The sequence below is a fragment of the Ictidomys tridecemlineatus genome, chromosome 5 (genome assembly GCF_052094955.1).
Source record: "Ictidomys tridecemlineatus isolate mIctTri1 chromosome 5, mIctTri1.hap1, whole genome shotgun sequence".
Taxonomy (NCBI): domain Eukaryota; kingdom Metazoa; phylum Chordata; class Mammalia; order Rodentia; family Sciuridae; genus Ictidomys; species Ictidomys tridecemlineatus.
Window position 1 is genome coordinate 143180011 of NC_135481.1, and position 20374 is coordinate 143200384.

Below are 20374 nucleotides of genomic sequence, written 5' to 3' on the forward strand. Positions count from 1 at the left end.
AATTGATGAAGATAAAAGAGAGACAGGTCCTGAGGTGTAGCTCAATTGCCTGCCTAGCATGTAAAGGTCCTAGATTGAATACTGCACTGTAGAACACCACAACAATGTAAAATAGATGTTATCAGTGAATATGATAAATCCAAGTATCAGCTCCCCACCCCGAAATAATAACAAAATGGACAGGAACTTACAGAGTTAATGCCAAAAGAGGAAAAACATCAAGAATGAGGAAACAGTGAACAAATAAACAACACACACACACACACACACACACACACACAAAAACAGAATATTGCTGTGAAGACCACTACCAACCTTTATTGAGGGGTCTCCGAGAAATAAAGTACAGAAACATACTGGGAGAATGTGTGGTATAAATATTTTCTTTCTTTTTAATTTTTTTTTGTACTAAGGGTTGACTCAAGGGTGCTTAACCACTGAGTCACATCTCCAGGCCTTTGTTTGTTTGTTTGGTTGGTTTTTATTTTGAGACATGATCTTACTAAGTTGATTAGGACCTTGCTAAGTTGCTGAGGTTGACCTTGAACTTATGATCCTGAGAACCTGTGTTCTGCAAAGATGTTGAGTCTTTCCAAATGAACTGCAAATATAATACAGTTTTGCACATGGTTAAATGGACTGGTAAAAAAAAAACAGCAAAGAAATTTATTTTAACAAGTATGGAGTAACTTGGATAGTGGGTATTTAATATACAGTTAAGTGAAAATTACTAATTATACAAAGATGAGAACACATCATCAAATTTATTCTTTTCTTTACTCCCTGCATCCTAATCTTCCCCAAATATAAAATAACAGATATAATTTGTTTTATGAGTGTGTTTTTTCCAAACCATAAAGGGTCAGGTAATTCTTCGTTAAATTCATTAAGAACATAAAAATGAGCTGAGCATGAAGGTACACACCTGTAATCCTTGCTACCATAGAGACTGAGGCAGGAGGATAGCAAGTTTGAGGGCAGCCTCAGCAACTTATTGAGGTCTTGTCTCATTAAAAAAAAAGGGGGGAGGGGGCTGAGGATGTGGCTCAGTGGTTAAGGACCAAAACCAAAACAAAACAAACCAAAAAATAAAAATAAAATTGAAAAATTCATGAATTTTACTTGAGACTAGAAAAACTGACATCAAAAACACATTTAACTCACTTTTTTTTTTCCAGTGCTTGTGTTTGAACTCAGAGCCTTGCAAATGCTAGGCAAGTGCTATATCAGTAAGGTACATCCTCATCCCCAAAATTATAGATGTAATAAGAAGGAAATTGTTCATATACCTTTCTTGGAATATCAGAAAGTTTAGGAACTTTATTGTGCAATTTAAATCACTGATATGTTAAAGGAAGAAAACAAACAACAATATAATATGAATAAATAGTCTAATAAGTTACTAATTGAAGACACTTTCTTAATGTGATGGACGATATCAGAAATTTCAAGGCCTAAGAGTCATTGCTGAAATACCAGCCGTATTCCTTCTCTTTCTTCACTTTAAATAGCAGTCTCCGCATCAAATTGTTTGAGAATTTAATGAGTTTGTTTATGAATTAACAAGTGAAAATTAAGGCTTTTATGTTAGCTCCAGTCAATGCAGAATTATATGAAGAAAGAAAGAATGTGTATTTTAACAAAACACATTTGTAGATACTCTTTGATGTCAGATATCTATAAACATAAAAAAATTAATATGTAACATTAAAATAAAAAGGTCACTAAGATCAATATTAACTAAACAAGATCAATGGTTATACTCATAGGAATGATTTTTTTAAAAAAAATATCTAAAAAAGCATCGGACTACAATAGAAAGCAAATTAGAATGTGTAAGACTTAGGTGAGGAAATTCTAGAAGCATACTGAAGTACTTGAAAGAAGACTAAATAATTGGAGATAATTTAATATATTATAAATTTGAAATATGAAGTTATTGAGGAAATGGTGAACTACTTAAGAGATTCTGGGAAAATTTGTTGCTGATCGATTAGGGGAAAATGTCAGTGTGTTACACTAAGCATTACAGCACTCATTCTATACAAACAAACTGAAAAGAGGAATGGTCAAAGAAATCTTAAGATATCTTAAGATATGGCCAAAACAAAAATCAACATAATAAACTAAAAGACAAAATATAGACTTAGGAGCATATAAAAAATACTTATAGCATATAAGCAAATAGGCATCACTAATTTATAAGTTATCTTTAATCAATAAGGTACGACAATTCAACCTACCAGAAAATTAAATTAAATGGAAATCCTAATAACCTGTAAGCATATGAATGTCTCATGATTCATCCAATTATGATCATGGTGGGAAAGAATGTAGTTGTTGGAAGTAGATTGCATGAGTTGGCACCTCTGCTCCTCAGCTAAACTGGCTGTGTGACTTTGGTCCAGTAACTTAACCTCTCTATCTGAATTTCCTTGTTAATAAAATAAAGGTAAAATTATTATTATACATGCAGTGGGTATATATGGTGAGAATTGAATGAGTTGGCCCATATGAAACATTTAACAGTCCCTGTTATATAATAACCACTTGTAGGATGAGCTGTCATCTTCATCTACCTTGTTTAGCAATTTAAATGATGAAATTCATTTAGGTAATCAGCTTAACAAATATAGAAAAGGACCCTCTCAAATTCTGTTGTTGGGAGTATGAGTTGGTATAAGTCTGCAGAAGAAACTTGGATAAAATGGGTAAAAAATTAATATACACATGTCTTTGAGTATTCATAGTCTATCTATTTTGAAGAGACCATTGGGGCTCAGAGAGGTACAGTAACTGCACATAGTCACACAATGTTAAATGCCAGAGGTGGGAATCATATCTAGATGTGTCTGGTTTTACAGCCCTACCTTGGTCTATTGTTTTTTAACATGAAAAAAAAACAGTGAAAACTGTGCAGTCTCATTTGTTATAAAAAAAAAAAGAAGTTCATATTAATCCCAAACTTTTTCTTTCTATGAAATTTTAAGTATATTAAGTTAAAATGCCTGCAGTTGGCCAAGCTGTGGGGAAACAGACAGGCTTCTTCGCTGAGCCTGGGAATGTGAATTAACACAGCATTTCAGAAAGACAAACTGCCTACTTACCTGCACTATGAGAATGGATGTATTCCACGACTCAGCAAGTCCATTTCTAGGAATTTATCTTTAGAAATGTATCATGAAGGCACAGAGACATCTGCGGATAAATTCATCACACTGTTTACAACTGTTAAAAATTGGAAATGAACTTAATGAATTACAGCTGAGGATTAGTCAGGTTCACTCTAGAATATTTGGGAGGTAGAGAACCATTCTGAACAATGTGGGAGAATGGGTTATTATATAAGGGAATGTTTCCTCTCTATTTTTTATTTAAAAGGAGTTCTGTGCTGCCTTGGCTGGTTGGTGACAGTACTCCCTGCAGAACCAACAGTGACCTAGTGGACAGTTTAATCTCTCCTGTTGGTTATAACTCCTGTCATGGGAACCAGGCCTGTTTCCAAGTCGGGTGAAAAATTTGAGTTGTTGCTGTGGCAGGGGAGACCCATGGAGCCAAAGAGACCATGAAAATCAGTAGCTGCCAGTTCTTGCCATCCTGCAGGATGAATTTCAAGCAGGACTTTACCAGGAAGAGCAAGAGCACAAATGTTCAGGACAGGCACTGGATGGGTCCCTTCTAGGGAGGACACCAGGATGCTTTTAGAACCTAGGACTTTTAAGGACTTGAGGTGCCTTTGTTCTTGTTCCCTCATGTCCTGTGAGTAGTTTATTGCCCCTTTGTCTTGATGACCTAGACACAAGGGGAGGGTATGACATGATCTTGAAGCAATAGTTTCCCTTAAGGGGTTAAAAATTAACTAGTAGGACTCGGGGAGCTTTGGCAGAACAGTTCCCGTTTTCCAGATGGCTGTTTTGATAAGGTTCCCTGTGGGTTCCCAGTCCTGTGACCTGTGGACTCTCTTGGATGTATGTGTCTGATTTCCTCCCTGTAAGTTCCTGCCACTTGTTGTCCGTCCCCACCCTCTTGCTCATGGGTGACTAGCTACCCCAGATAAAGTGTATTGTACTCTTGCCAAGCCACATGTCTGTCCTCATCACATTTTATTACATTTACATCAGCTGGGACTAACCGTGCACCATGGTGTTCTCACAGTTACGAGTTTTGCCTTTTGCATGAAATGAAAGACATCTAATAGAAAATGCTAGGTTATACCCCAGTGTTCTCCATTTTCTAATTTTTAGGTCAAACAATGAAGGAATCAATATGACTCTGTATTTGGATTCTGATCTTAAATGTGTGTCTTTTCTACTTAAATCAACTGGTGGATTTATTCCTTTGTAATGCTTCTGATCAATTTTGCTGTTGAATCACTTGATAACTCATTGCATCAAAGTTTTTTTTCTTCTAGTAAATGTCAAGTTATTGGAAAATAATTATTTTTTTTAAATTTCTAGATACAACTTTTTTCTCTATTCTTACATACCTGTGCCTATTACATGCTGCTTATAAAATAGATTAGTTTTCTAATATAATGAGTGTTAGAACATTTATTGGACTCAAAAATTATTTTCTACCAAACAATGTTTAAAAAAGCTTTTCATATTGACTTTGCTTAGAGCTCATTTAAGCAGATTTAATAATCTTTACTATACGAAAATGTTGAATAGTTTGAGAATTATTGTGGGTCAGATTAAAAATTTTAAACCAGACTAATTTCTCAGTAACTTTCTTTTTGATTATAAAATTCTGAATCATTACTCAGAAGCAAGCTTCCTGTACTCATTCATTTATTAGCTAATTTACCAATAAAATAATGCTTACCTAGGCTCCTGATATAAGCTTTATAGACAAAATATGCTTGAAAACATCTACGAAACATGAAAACACCCATTTTTCTGGTTATGGACATTTTAGTTCCTAATGAGGTTAACTATATTACTGCTGTGGGGAGATGCCTGCCACAAATTACTGCATAGTATCAGGCACTCTTTACATATGAAAAATTCAGTATAAAAAGATGAATAATAGGTTGATTTAAAGAGTTATCTGACAAAATTCATCCAAGACACTTATATTTGAGTCAAATGAAGTCCTTTCAGATTCAGCCCCTGAAGACTCTTCAGAGTTACGTAACTATCTTTCCTTCTTGCCTTTGTTGATACAGAACTGAAAATTAAACTGAGTTTTAAGTTGAAGCATTATCTATAGCCAGGGATGAAAATTTGTGTATATGCTCTCTTCTAAATATTCTTTGTGCTTTTATTTTCTCACTGAATATGATAAGTAAAGTTCTGAGATTTATATATAAATATAAAATTATTGACAATGAGGAATAATCTTCAAAAGTCTAAGTACAAATAATAAAATTATTGACAATGAGGAATAATCTTCAAAAGTCTAAGTACAAATAATAAGCATAACTCACGTGATACAAACATGTGATATATACCTGTGTGTATGTTTTGTTTTCATTTCCTGTGTATACATGCACTCACACAAGAATTTGGTAAGTTAGGATGTTACAGAAGAACTTGTAATCCTATATTGTTTTGTCAGAAGTTTAATTACATAAAGACAGTAGAAAGTGAAGATATTTTAAAAGCTAGTCTCTTCTGTTACTATTTCAGTATTTAATTCTAACACTAAATATTCAAATGCATTAACCTATTAATAACCCAAACACATTTCAATTGCAAACTATTACAGTATATTTCCATTTTCCACTTATCTTTAACTATGACCCAAAAGATATTCCTTATGGTGAACAGATTGAAAAAGTAAAATTAATAAATGTTCATCAACAGAATTGATAAATCTTAGTTTATTTGCATGTTGGACATGAAGAGTAGTTTATAAATGAGATCTGTTTATAAATGTAATCAAATTACAAATAATATTGGTAAATACAAAATGAAGTTGCAGAATACATCTAGCATATCACTTAGGCAAAAAATGCTTAACACTTTTTTCAATGCTATTTTTATAAGTATAAATTCTTAATAAAAATTTAAAAATACCTGCCACATTCTAATTTATGTTCAAAGGAAAGAATGGTGATGTTTGAGGAAGTTCAAAGGGTCTTTATTTTTTTGTAATTTTTAAACTTTTAAAATTCGTACATTTTAAATGAATTATTTTTCCAAAAGTGCTAAACATGGATTGCTTTAATTATATCTCTAACTTTGATGACGGCTTTAATGTCCCTAGGTGGATGCTGGTTTTTGCTGACACAATGCAAGGGACATTGAGTAACAGGAAATGGCCATTTACCAAATTAAAAAAAAAAAAAAATCTTCTTTTGCTATGAAATATTTCTTTTTAAACTGATACCTCTTGTTCTTCTCTTGACCCACCCTAACCCTTAAGAAATCATGGAAATTTTAAGATAACAGTACAATGACTATGGATTTGAAGCAAAGCTAATTTGGATCAAATTCAGCTTGGCAAACTGCAATGCTGTTTTTGTATTTATTTCTTTCAACTTTAACACCCACAATTTATTAAGTGAGACTGTGTATCAAAGCGGAAGCTCAGAATCCTGTTTGGACACCGTTGAGGAAGGAAACCAGGTCTTTATGGGGCACCCCCTTCCTCTTAGCCACTGGCCAGGAAAACCATCTTTCTGTATAAAAGCTATTCAATCCGAGAGAGGTGGAGTGACTTTGGGAAGGAAGATGACCTCTCCCTTGTAAAGTGGAATTGCCGTTTCCCCTTGTGACTTACTCAACTCATTTCCACCACTGTTTATAAGAACACTTGTGTGAATGCCGGTGGAGATGGCAATAGTCATTTAAAATATGGCTCAAATTTCAGGCCCTCAAATTTCCTAAGCTACCTAAATGATGGGGTCATTGCAATTCCAGATAGAATTTCTGAAAAACTCAAGTTTTGCCGAGGACCTTTTAGAGTTAATGGATACACTTCTTAAAAGCTAGAAGTTTAATTACTTCATATACCTCTACGTGTACAATGAAAAGCAGGGCTGCTATCAAATCTGAAGAGAGTGATTAAATCTAGATAATTAACATGCCTTTCAAGAGAGAGCTGAATGGTTTCTAAAACAATACAGGGGATGTTTTCCTTAGAAGTCATATATGCTGGGTCAGTGGGTAGCTAAGTGTGTGACTCAGATGTGACATACTGGTTGAAAGAGGACATCAGAGGAACTTGTTTATTTTAAAGATTTAGATTTTGAATGATTTTGACCTCAATATTAGGTGGGCTGATTGGTTTATTTAATTTACTTTGCTAGTTGGTGAAGTATTATCATTTTATGAAAAAATAAAGATTTGTTATTTATTTCCTTAAGATAGTTTGGGAATAATTTTAGACTCACAGAAAAATTGTAAAGACAAGAGAATCCTCACATACTCTCCACCCAGTTTCTCCTAATGTTACTCTCTCAAATGACCGTGATAGTTTTGTCAAAACTAAGAGACACCATGACATTGGTACATTATTAATAACTGGACTCTGATCTTAATTTGGACTTTACTAGTTTTGGCACTTAATGTCCTGTTTCTTTTCCAGGATCCAGATCAGGGTATCCCATTATATTCAGTCATCTTATCTCCTTGTTCTCTTCTGATTTATGATGGTTTCCTAGTCTTTCCTTTTTTCCCATGACCTTGACAGTCTTGTGGAGTATTGGCCAGGAATTTTGTAGAATATTAATCATTTTGGGGGTACATGAAAGTGTGTAACCTCTGGGGTGTTTGAAGGAAAAGGCTATGTGGTTCTGTCACGATTTGTACCAATAATTTTCTATCAACACACAAGTTTGTTCCTGGTAGTTGTTACTTTACCTTCTTATCTATTATAACAGGTCTCTGGAATTAAAAATTGATTCATGATAGATTTAGGTTCTGTTTAATAAATTCACTCCCTTTGCAACTTTACCAAAGTGAGTTGTGGTTATTCTGTTTAAACCTTACAGAAAGTTTGTACTATTGTGTATTTTATCTTTTGTTTATAACAGATTAAAGACGGGCAACCAAATTGTTATGTACTGAAGAATAAAGACTTAGAACAAGCTTTTAAAGGAGTTATTTACTTAGAGATGGACCTCATATATAATCCGGTAAGTCTTATTGGGTCATACTTCCTAGCATTTTTGTACTTAAAATAAAGGTGACCAGGCTTTAGAGACTGAAACTAATGAACAGTATCTCTTGATTGTTGTGATTGGAGAAAGAGGGGATAATCATTTTTAAAACCTCAGCCCTAAAATTTGTGCTGAGAATCCCAGCTTTCAGGTTCCATCAGCAGAATCAATGGTGTTTAATTCTCAGTAAAATGAAATGCAAAGGAATGAGTAAAAACAAAAGGAAAAAATAGATCTATGTAATCTATATATCATATAAATATACAGATATAGGTAGATAACATAGCTCAATATTATATAAATAAATGGGCATATATACCAAAGATGCTATATCTATATGTTATATAAAGTATAGCTCATTACATAAATATATATCTAAAATTTATGTAATATATAGATGAAACTTATACAATGAACATATAACCTATATACAAGGTAAAATGTATGATATATATAAAAATCTCTACATAGTCTATTATATGTTATCTGTCCAATATATAATGCAAAATTTTATATATTATATAAATATATTTTTATCCTTATGTTCCCTGGCTCTCAGTAGTGCTAGAACTCTGGGCATAGTCTTCAGTATAAGAGCATGTTTCTCCTTCTTTTTTTTGGTCATCTCCTCCCTTTACCTTTAAGGACATCAAACATAAGGAGGTTAGAGGACATATTGCCCCCATTCCTGCCTTTCTCTGGCAAGCATTTGTGTATGCATTGTATATAAAGGTTATTATACTCAGACAAAAATCTGAGCTTAAGGGCAAGTGGGATTAACGCCTTAAAAACAAAATATCTCTCTTAAGTGACTTTTCAGTTGTCCATCTGATGCAGAGGAGAAGGACTTGGATTTTATTGTGTGTGTTTTTTCTCTCTCTGATGGTTTGAATAAATCATTAAATCCCTCTGAGCCTCAGTTTATTTCTTATAAAATGGGAATGATGTGGTACATCCATTTATTTTTCCAGGTCATTGAAAAGAACTGAGATTCTCTGTGGAAAAGATTTTTTTTTTCCTTTAATAAGCTGAAAACTGATGAGCATGTACCAGGTATTATCTGTGTAAGCTAAGTTCAAAATAATATGAGAGGGAAATTTTATCTTCCAGGGACATTAGTTTGAGAATGTATGAACATCACTCTCTGTGGTGTGGTTTAAATTACCTCCTAGGAATTACTGAAGTGGAGGCAACACTCTCCAATATCCAGCCTGCCCAAGGACTCTCCTGAAATGCTCCACAAAGGCAGAGCTTAGGGTATCTGCCTTTGGACCCTGCCAGAGGCTTCAGGGTCCAAAGGCATTGGTTTCCATCTTTTATCTGGTTACTAGACAGAGGAGAAGGATGGTAAAGGCCACTTGCATGCTGTTCTTTGTAACAACTGATGTCTTTCTAGGTCAAGGCAAGTATTAGGACCTTTACTCCCAGAGAAAAGCGCTTTGTTGAAGATAGCCGGAAGCTGTCCAAAAAGGTAGGCTGGTCCCAGGCATAGTGGTGCATACCTGTAATTTCAGTGGCTCTGGAGACTGAGGCAGGAGGATTGAGAGTTCAAAGGCAGCCTCAGTAATTTAGCAAGGACCTAAGCAACTCAGTGAGACCCTGTCTCTAATAAAATACAAAAGGTGGTTGGGGATGTGGCTCAATGGTTAAGTGCCCCTGGGTTCAATTCCAGGTACAGAAAAAAAAAAAATAGGTAGGCTGGTCCCCTAGACTGGCTGCTGGGCACATAAACTCCCAGCACCCAAGTGCTTCTTCCTCACTGCTTGTCTGCTTCTTTCCTTCCCTCTCTCTCCATTTGTCTTTCCTTCTCTCCAAAAATAAGAACATTAGGCAGTTTAATAAGAATGGGGTACAGAGACTTAAAACAAACCTATGGGTTGAAGCAGAAGCCTCAGCCAGCCCTCCAGTATTCTCCTGAATCATTCTTAAAGAACAATTCCTAGCATAGACATCCTCCTGAATTCCCTTGCCTGTCCACCCTCCTTCACTGTAGCTATTTCAGTCTCTAGCTTTTGAAGTTGCAGGGAGGTGTTCTGCCTGTTGAGTGGATAAGGGAATTAACCCAGAGGACTCTTCCAGACTTCTGGCCTCAGATTACCCAAAGACTTTTCTTATCACTTGTGTGTTGTCTAAATTTGGGCTGTGTTGGCATTTTACCCCATGCTGAATTGTCTAACTTTACCTCTGCCTGTTGCCTGAAATTCCTCTCTTTGGTCCAACAAAAGTGAAGATCAGGGACAAGTAGTGGAAGTTTTACAATTTTTTTTACTATGACCTTTACCTTCCCACCCCAACCCTTCAGTCCCTCCCTGTCCTCTTTAGATACAGTTCAGGATTTCACTCTGTACCCATTGTCCCTCTTCAGTTGTGTAACAAAGAACAAAGTGTCCCCTTTTTAAAGCGTTTATTACTTCCACTACTTCCTTTGGGCTCAGCAGCTGTGGATGAAACAAAGCAGTTAAATATAAAGGCATCTTATCAACCTTTTGTTTCCCATGAACTTCTGGGCACAATTGCAAAAGGCCTTAACCATCTTCTAAAGGGAAGCATCCAAATAAATGTTTTGTTTCAGTCTGCCCTAATACTGGCAGTCTATGATATTATTTTTTTGTATATTCTGAGTAAAGGCCTTTTTTATATTATTATTATTATTATTATTATTATTATATTATTATTATTATTATTATTGCATTTTGCTCTGTTTGCCTGAAAGTTAATACTTGAGTTAAGGTAGATGGTGTAGCTGCTTTGCAAACAAATTGAAATGAATCTGCCTAAAACAGGGAGAAAAGACATTTCCTTTGTAAAACATGACCTCCAAGTGGGGTGGATTTGGGCTCTGAGAAAAATGAGGGGTTTGAGGCTGAACTCCTGGAGTAGGTCACGACCCTCCTGAGTGCCTTTAACCACTTAGTAACCCCCAGTGTTCATAAGGGTGATACTTTTGCTTTTGATACAAATTCTTAAAAACTTTTACTATGTGACAGGTATTTTTCTAAGGCGCTTAATTCTCTTAACATTACAACCACTTGTAAAGTGAGACTAATAGCAGTCCTATTTTGTAAAGGAGTTAAGTAACTTGCCTAGGATTATACAGTTGGGAAGAGGGAGGACTGGATTCTCTTCCAAGAACTATACTTTCTTATAGGCGTAAAGACAAGATGAGCTATATTACTTGAATTGTCCACTATGAATTTGTGCAGTTAATTCCAAAGAAAAACAATATCAGCATTCATTCCCATTCTTGTGAGCTTTGACTCTGTTTCTTTGTGTCCATCTGTCTTTCTCTCTCTCTCCCTGTGTCTCACGCATACACTTTCACACATTCCATGGTATCAGAAGCCCAGTTGCTATACCTTTTACCAGACCTGTTTTGTGCCGAATATTATTGAAAGAGTTATTCTTCATCAAATGAGCTGTAACTATACACTGGGATTGTTTTTCCTCTTATGGATGATAATATTGTAAAACAGTTTTAGTAGTATCGGACGTTCCCTTTCTATTAGTTTTTCTAATTGGCACCTCCACAGAAGATAATTTAAATGATCAGGCTACTTGATCTCAAGATAATACTTGGAGTATTTAAATCAAGTTCTCCATTTTCATTTTTTTATATCAGATCTTATCAAGAGATGTGGACCGTGTGAAAAGACTCACTATGGCAGTATGGAATACAATTCAGTTCCTTAAGAGCTGCTTCCAGTGGGAGTCCACGTTAAGAAGTACCATAGCATTTGTGGTAAGCTTTCTTTTTTATGTTCAGATTATTTGCTGCTTCTTTGTAGCCATTTGTCTTTGTAAAATATATTATAGCATAAAGGATTATGTTGGGTTTGTCTTTATAAGATTGTACTTAGGTCATGAAAATGCTTTAAATTAACAAAATCCTACTTATGTACCATTTCTTGAGGAGCTTAAGAGAGTGTTACATACATATGTATATGTATTTAAATTTAAATATACATGTGTATACTGCAAAGATAATATAAATATACACACATATATATTTAAATTTTCTGTAGTTGTTATATAGCCAGATTTGTACAGTTGCTGTCCTGACGCCTACTATGAAAAATGGCAGCTGAATAATCACATGATTATAAATAAATGGCTCTGATTTAGGTTTTAAGTAAGTATTAATAAACTTTGATATTAAAAGCATTTATTCCTATCAAGCCACTTGCTGCATAACTGATCATTACATATTACCATTTAACTCAATGTCATAATAGAGAAATATTCATGTATATGAAGTATATCCTTTTCTCTGATAACACTGGTTCATTCTTATGAGCATATGTATAATCATAGGATCAAAGAACTGGAAGAGAACTTAAAGCCACCTAAGTATCACAGAGTATTCAAGAATCCTGGAAGGACTTGGCAGTTGTTACAACACCCTCACTTTGACTCTCTGGACATTCTCTCTTATTTGTCAAGGGATTTGTTCTAAATCAGATTGGCATTATTACCCATAAGAAGAAGATATCATGTCTTTCACTGGCAAATTTTGAATGATGGTATTATGGCACTGATTTCTGTATTGAGTGGAGATTACTATAGGGACTGACATGATGCATGAGTGGCCTATGAATAAGTACAGGTCTGACTTTTGCACTTCACATGGTTCTTCTATCTCTTGTTTTCTAACATCAGTATTACCTTAATAATCTCTGCTACCCCACTGGCTCAGACTTAGAAAAAAATGAGCTCAAGATGTCAACAGGGCCAAGGCCATTCTCACCCTCTCTCTATAGTCACTCATTCTCAATTGGATATATTTGATTTGCTTTTTCGCTGCCATTGGGGAGCATTTTGTTTGATCTAGTTAATTTCAGTTTTTCCATCACATCGGGGCATAGAGGACTATGCTGTCTACAAGTTTTATGTTTAATATGCCTTCTCTGATGTCTGGAGTTGTCAAAATATTTGGCCTTGAAAATAAGGAATTTGTTAATTTATATCTGTCATTGTCTTGACATATATTTATCCACCCCCTTTTCTCACATCCTCCTTAGCCGGTGGGTGGCTTTATGTGTTGGGTTCCTCTTCAACCCTGCCAATTCCACTTCCCACCTGAATTCCCTTTCAAAACTTTCCATGGAATGTTCTGTGCAATTCTGGGCAGAAGAGGAAAGTGAACACAATTGGTGGCTTCTTCCAGTCATCACGCCAGCCAGCCGCCGCGAGGAGCAAAGGATTTCCTCCTCCTTGAGTTTAGTTTCTGGCACTGTGATTTTAGAAAAACAGATCTGTTGCCCTGGATCCTGTAGGGGATGACAGAAATGATTAATGGACTGCTGGCCTGATCCGAAGAAAGATTAGAACAAATGAATAGAAACAGGTTGGCCAGGGGAGAGGACTTCTAGATGGGAAGGGAGCCTTGGCAGAAGGCGGGGTGGGGGGGGCACTTCTCCACTGCCCCTTCTTTAAGGTGAGTCCTCCTTGGTGAGCACCACCTTGAAACAGAGCCCTGTGCGGCAGCCTGCTGCATCACACCTTCCAATGCCCAAGACCCACAGAAAGCAAATAAAGGAGCTCTTCTTCTTGCTTGTTTCCCTATGGCTGATTTGCAGGGCATATAATAATAATAATAATAAAATTGTATCTGTATGATTCAAAACCAGGCACTTTTCTTGTTCTTTTGCCTTATACAACACAGTATAACCACTAATTGCATAACATTTATATTTGGCATTACCAGTAATCTGATTGAGGTGATTGAAATTATATGAGAGGATGTGTGTAGGTGATATAGAGTATAGTGCCATTTCATGTAAGGAACTTGAGCATCCACAGATTCTGATATCTGCAGGAGATGGGGGTCTTCTTCCCTCAGAGGTACAGGAAGTGACGGTGGTCCCACACTCTAAGGGATTTTTTTCCCCTTCTGTTTTGTGAGGAAACATAAATAGGCTATTAGTTTCATGTTCTTCCCTTTATTTCAAGATGATAAAAAACATGTACATGGTGGGGATCATGGTCAATATATTCTGGCTGTTAATTTTAAGACTTTATAAAAGCAAACCATACATTTTCCAAGGACTCCTCTGTATGTGTGTATGTGTGTGCGTAGGCCAAGATCATATCTTGTTGAAAGCTGCAGTTGAAGAAAAGCAGACTTTACGGTTCCTGAGGTGTTGAATCAGAAGTGGATGGACAGCCGTGGGAGAATTTATCTCGTTAGGTTGTCCATGTGTGGGATTTATGCTCTTAACACCTACATGGTGGTTGTATTCTCAACATTGAGAAAAGTAGTTATCCTGAATTTTCACTGAACCTTCTGTGCTAATGTTGCTGCATATTGTTGAATTCGTTGTTATTGTACAAAATTAAATTCAAAAGAGTTTTTTTGGTGGTCAAAACATTCCAGATCATGTTTCTGTTCTTTTTGTTTCCCCCTGTGGTGAGGATAAATATATATAAAAAAATTCTTTCAGTTCTGTCTTTCTCCTTCTCCTAAGTTTTCTAAATATGTTGGTGCATTACATTCTTCAAGTTTTACTTATTAGTGCTAAATTAAATATATATTTTTGTCCCTTGAAAAAGTCATAGTCTTGACCCTCCCAGTTGAAAGACAAACTGATATGAGATGTCAATTTATTGACAAAGACCAAATGTAACTAAAATATCTTTCTGGAAATTAAGTGTATCTGTGTATTTTCCTATGAATAGATGTGTAAACATAGATGACATTTTATACACATGTGCATGGTTATTTTCACACTGGCCTTGAGCTTCAGGCATATTAGTAGCTTGTGTTAGTTCACTGCTTTCTATGTTTCAGGCAGAGTCCCAAGCATTTTACAAGTATTCACTTACTTAGTTCTTACAACAACTTGTTGATGTACATAATAATTACTATCTTCTTTTGGCAGATGAAAAAATGAGGCTTTATAGGTTAAGTAAATTATCAGAGCTAATATATTTTTAAGAGGCAGAGCTGGGTTTACACCCAGGAGTGTTGAGGATATTGTAGCTCAGTGGTAGAACATCTGACTAGCAATCACAGAGACCCTGACTTCAATCTCCAGTACGCCAATAAACAAATAAATAAAGCAGGATGCAGTACTTGTCATTCTTGTATTTAGGCAGTGGCTCTAGAAACAACCATATTGATCATTTCAGATATGTGTTTAGATGATATGCATGGGGTACTCCTGAGCTTGTCCAGGATACCTTTGGGGAAAGAAACCTTAATTATGTGGATGGTAAGATTCTCAATCCCTAGCACTTTGTTTACAGGTGATAGGGCTAAAGGAAAAGAAGCAAAACATGGAAATATTATATCTGTAAAACTCCAGGGAAACAACACAAACATCAGTATTTACACACATGTGACATCCTTGGAATCCAGCTGGATGATCTGGAAAACCCTAGTATCTGGCTCTAGACCCAGATTTGGGTCTGAGTTTTTTTCATTCTTTTCTTAGATTTTGCTTAGATGATGTGAAAGGGCTATCAAGGAAAGAATATAATGAAACCTAAGTATAACCAATTGGAGGGGTCATGAAATGAATCAATATATATTTCAAGATTTTTTTTCAAAATAAGGGATGGGCTAGAGGAGTGTTATAGTCTGTATTAATGCCTTCCTTCAAAATATTTTAAAACAATAGCAATCCAAGACATAGCTCCATATTTTTGTTGCATGTGGGGCATTCTATATAATATCCTTAGTGTCTTAATGGAAGTACCTCATTTGATGGTAATGAAGATAAATTTGGTTTTAGAGATAATTTAGCACTGTGATATTTATATTATAGAACCAATTATATGTATGGGGTTTCACTTTGTTTTTGTTTTGCTATTATTTTGTTACAAACCCCATGATGGTCTATAAAAATATATAAACTTATGATATAACTTTATGTTTTCATATGATAAAAGAGCATTTACTCAAGAGATGGCATTATGAGAAGTTATCTTCAAAAGCAAAGTTCTTCTGATGCTTTTAAAATAAGATTCTGTTTATGTAGTTCTGCCTTTTCCTCCATCTTTCAGATACACCTATTATGTCTAGAGAGGCAAGCATGTGGGGCATTGATGGATTCCTTGTTTTATTAAATTTTTACTCGGATATTTGATGTTTAAAAATAATCTAAATCTACCATATATCAATGGTATCTTCATAAAGCTATGATTTTAACATCTATGACTTTTTTCCTGAATTTTTTAAGTGTGGGAAAATAAAGAATTTATTCTTCAGAGTTGGCAGAGTCTGTAATATGATATATAATTTAAGGCATCAATCAACCTCCCACCAATAAGGTTAAAAAATACATCTCTTTTTTTCTGTCCCTTATTTAACATTTATAGGATTTAGCATTTAGAAAGATCCTAGAATATTGAGAAACAGAAAATAATCTCACTTGGAACTTAAAACCAATAGTAGCAGTTAACAGAATCAACCTTTCTAATGCATGATAAGCATGTTTGCACAACACACACACACACATACACACACACTTACACTCATTTGCACTGTAAAAAGTAGAGAACAGGGGCTGGGGTTGTAGCTCAGTGGTACAGTGCTTGCCTTGCATGTGTGAGGCACCGGGTTCAATTCTTTGTACCACATTAAAAAAAAAAATGAAGTGTAGAGCACTCAGGAACATAAAGTTGCCCTGCTGAACATTTTGGAAAAACTGGATGCAAGACTTTGAAATTTGCTTGTGCTCATGATTCCCCTGTGGTCCATAGAACATTCAGATTTATTTTGCTTTGGTCCAAATGACAAATGCACCTGTGATTTTGTTTCAAGATTGGATTCCTCAAGTAATGTCTGTCAGATATCTTTTTAATGATTCACTTATTAATGTGTTAACTGTATCTAGAAGATTTACTATTTCAAAAAGTTCTATCACCTGTTTGCAACTGGTTGTACTTGCATTTGATGACAAACACTCTCTGGGTGTCTATGACTGCACCCCCTTAGAAGTCACCATTGGATACACAAAGCAGACACAGACATCCCTGTTCATTTGGTAGGTGTCTGCATACTTGGCACTAAAAGATGAACAGTATTTCTATAAAAGAGGAAAAGAAAAATTACACAGTTAATATAAGCATTTTATACTAAAGAGAGGATTTCTGAGAACTTTTAAATGTTTGTGTACATACTTGCAAATATATATGTATAAAATGCTTAAATATTTGGCATTTTATTATTTGTTTTAACATTTATTAGCTGATTTCCCACATCTTCCTTTTCATGGAAGACTACATAATATACTTTCAAAAATATTTTAAAGGTTTTTTTTCAGCATTTTTAAAAATAAGAACAATCCATCACTGTACATTGTGATTATAATTTGTACCACATAATTGTACCTTCTATTGACAACTCCTCAGGCATTAGCTAATTATGCCATTTAATAAAATTACAGTAATTGCATTAAAAGATTATCTGTTGAAAATGTATAAAGACACTATTAACTGTTTTAGCATATTTTCATGTTTATATTTTCAACCTTATAATTGAATTGTGCTTCCAGACAGAATCATAGATAGACTGACTGAAATCACTTGGTATTTTAGAGCATTCCTATTTTGACTAATAAACATTAGATCATTTTTGTTTTAATCTAGAGAAGCATACATCGACATATTACTGTGTGAGACAGTGAGTGAATGGTTCACCCTCCTCTGGTGTCACGGGTCCAGCCCCTATATCAGCGTGCCCTGTCACCACCACTGCCTGCTCTGAGCTTTCTGTTGGAGTGTCCTTGAAAGCACATATTTTCTGCCACCTTTGAGTTTTCTATGCAGGAGCCCTTGGCTTTTGTAGATCCCAATGAGTTCAGTGCAGTGCATTCTTCTCCCTGGAGATATCTTATTGTTAACTTGGAATGGGATCCTCATTTTAGGATCTTAAATCTTAGAGAAAGAAAAGCCTCTAGAAGTCACGTGGCTCCTTGATGCTGCTAATGCTTGACTGCTTTCTTTAACCTTGACCCTCTTCCTCCCTCCTTCTCTGTCCACAGAGTAGCCCAGAGTGTCTGACACACTGTTAACTACCAAGATGCAAAGACGAAATTGTCATACTGATCAGTCATTTGTCCATTTAGCTTCTCCCCTATTTTTCTCCCTTTTTTCCTCTGTCCCTTTCTCCTTTCACCCCACCCATTCACTCCCTCCAGACCCTCTCCAGCACCCCTCCTCACCTTCTTTGTCCCCCACTTTTCTTCTCCCACTTTCCTTCTACCTCCCCCTTACATTTGAAAACAAAAGGTAATATTTTGATTTTTAAAGTCCATCATAAGGAAAATTTGCTGTTTGAGGATCAAACTATATATTAAATATGTAAGTACTTAAAAATTTTGAACTACAAGTGCCAGTAGGAATTATTATCTAATATAACTACTCATAAGTAAAGATAAAGATGGAGCTCTTCTGATTCAGAGAAAAGCTTTCTTAAAACACACACACACACACACACACACACACACACACACACACACACACACACACACACGCGGTTTTATTCCAAAGGGTGTGTGATTTGAGGATTCCCAGAGGAACTGTTACATGACAGGGTGAAAATGCAAACCTCAGTTTTTGTTTTTGTTTATTTGTTTGTTTCTGTGGAGAATATCAAGAAGAACTAACCAGTTCTAGGACTAAGGTGCATGCAACTCTCAAACACCAAAGCATGTTCTGCCTTCAAGGGAATGATAATTCTCTTCATGCTTGCTCTAGCAGATTAAGTTCTTCACATATAAAAAGGATGGTTTTATTTTGATGACCTAATACATCAGGTTAATATCACACATTAAAGAATTATGCACAGTTACATGATGGAAGGTTCGATATATTTATAGCATCAACTGCAAAATGCAAAGACCAGTCTTAAACCCTTACTGCTTAGGATAGTGTTGGATACACAGTAAGCATCCCATCATTGCATCTTGGAAAATGCTAGCATTAGTGCAAATCATCTGCTATCAGATGTTTTCTTTTTATTCCAACTCCTCTCCTCAGAGAAAGTGGAGCTTCTATGGAAGATGGTGGCCCATCAGTGGGTAAAATGTACAGACAGACTAAGGACTTTCATCATCTTGTCTGATATGCATTTTCCTGGCCCTGCCCATCCAGGGTGGAGCTAATTAACAGCCCAAATGACTAAGAGGCAGTCAGCAGTAGGAGGGCTGGAATAGGCAGAAGGGAACTGGCCAATCTCCACCCAGGTTCAACAGCCCCTGGACCTAGGGGTATTTTATTTTTTATTTTCACAAAACCGAGTGCTTTTTTTCGCCCCCTTCCATCTGTTTCTGCATGTGACACCTGGATGTGCAAACATTTTGTGTGATGCAAAAATGAAAAAGAATATTTTGAAACAGAGCAAGGGACCTGGTGTGTGTGAAAACAGTCATAACCATTCTCTGCACAGGTTTTGACCTGTGGAAGAACCATGCTCAGCACTTACATTTCTGGCTAATTTGATACTGCCTTTTTTTTGCAGTCCGAGCTTTGTTATTTGTTTCTAAGCTGTCATTTTTATTAGTCTCCCTGGCTGATCTTTTGGGGCTCCGCATCAGGTGGCGTGTGCTCTCATTGTCTGGCTGGGCTTGGCACGCGGAGGGCCCTTTTATTGCTGTGTGATGTGGGCGTGCTTGCCTGGGTAGTCTGTAATTAGACCCACCACAGGTGACAGTTACAAGAGAGCCCAGTAATCATTCTAGCTGCCTGATCTGATGTTTATGGAGAGAAACCTTCTTTGTGGTCTGCTTAGGGTTTACTACAGTGTATTGTACTTTTGCCATTTGATTTATGATTTGGAAAGGTGTGTTTTGTTACCTCTGTCTCTATCTTGAGGTTATGTCATTGGCATTTGAAATAACAGATTTATTGGGGGGAGGGGCTTCATTGGTCTGATAGTTCAGATCTCACTTATACAAAAATGTGATATAAAGACAAATCAAAACCAGGTCCAACGTTGCAATCATCTGAGCTATATTCTTGGAGTCTTCACTGACTAATTTTGTCTCCCTGGGGTTCTCTTATGCTCTAAATCCATATTTTTCTTTTGGCCCTTTGAAATGACTTTGTTATTTCTGCCCAAGCTCTTTAAACTTTGATTCAACTTATTGTCAGGAATGCTTCATTTTGTCTTTTGTCAAAGGGGTGGCAGGAAAGAAAGAAGTATACTTCTTGGCACAATCATTGTTAAGTAAGTTGTCAATGGCTACAGTTTTAATCTAGAAAACAGGGAGCCATAGAATGTTCAAGTTGGAGGGGCTTTCATTTCATCCAGAGGGAAAGAAA

The 20374-nt window shown here is 35.9% G+C and overlaps 1 protein-coding gene across 7 annotated transcripts in view; it reads left to right on the forward strand.

The window, feature by feature from the left end:
* The window catches only part of Mctp2 (multiple C2 and transmembrane domain containing 2), a 220093-nt gene that overhangs the window by 141029 nt on the left and 58690 nt on the right, over positions 1-20374 (forward strand). For 6 of the 7 annotated variants that reach the window (XM_078051223.1, XM_078051224.1, XM_005320102.5 and 3 more), the window contains 3 exons: positions 7982-8083; positions 9504-9578; positions 11727-11846. In XM_078051223.1, the coding sequence (XP_077907349.1) occupies positions 7982-8083; positions 9504-9578; positions 11727-11846 (297 nt within the window). Of the gene's footprint in view, positions 1-7981; positions 8084-9503; positions 9579-11726; positions 11847-12418; positions 13731-20374 lie in introns of those variants that run through there. The other variant, XM_078051226.1, reaches the window with a different exon arrangement.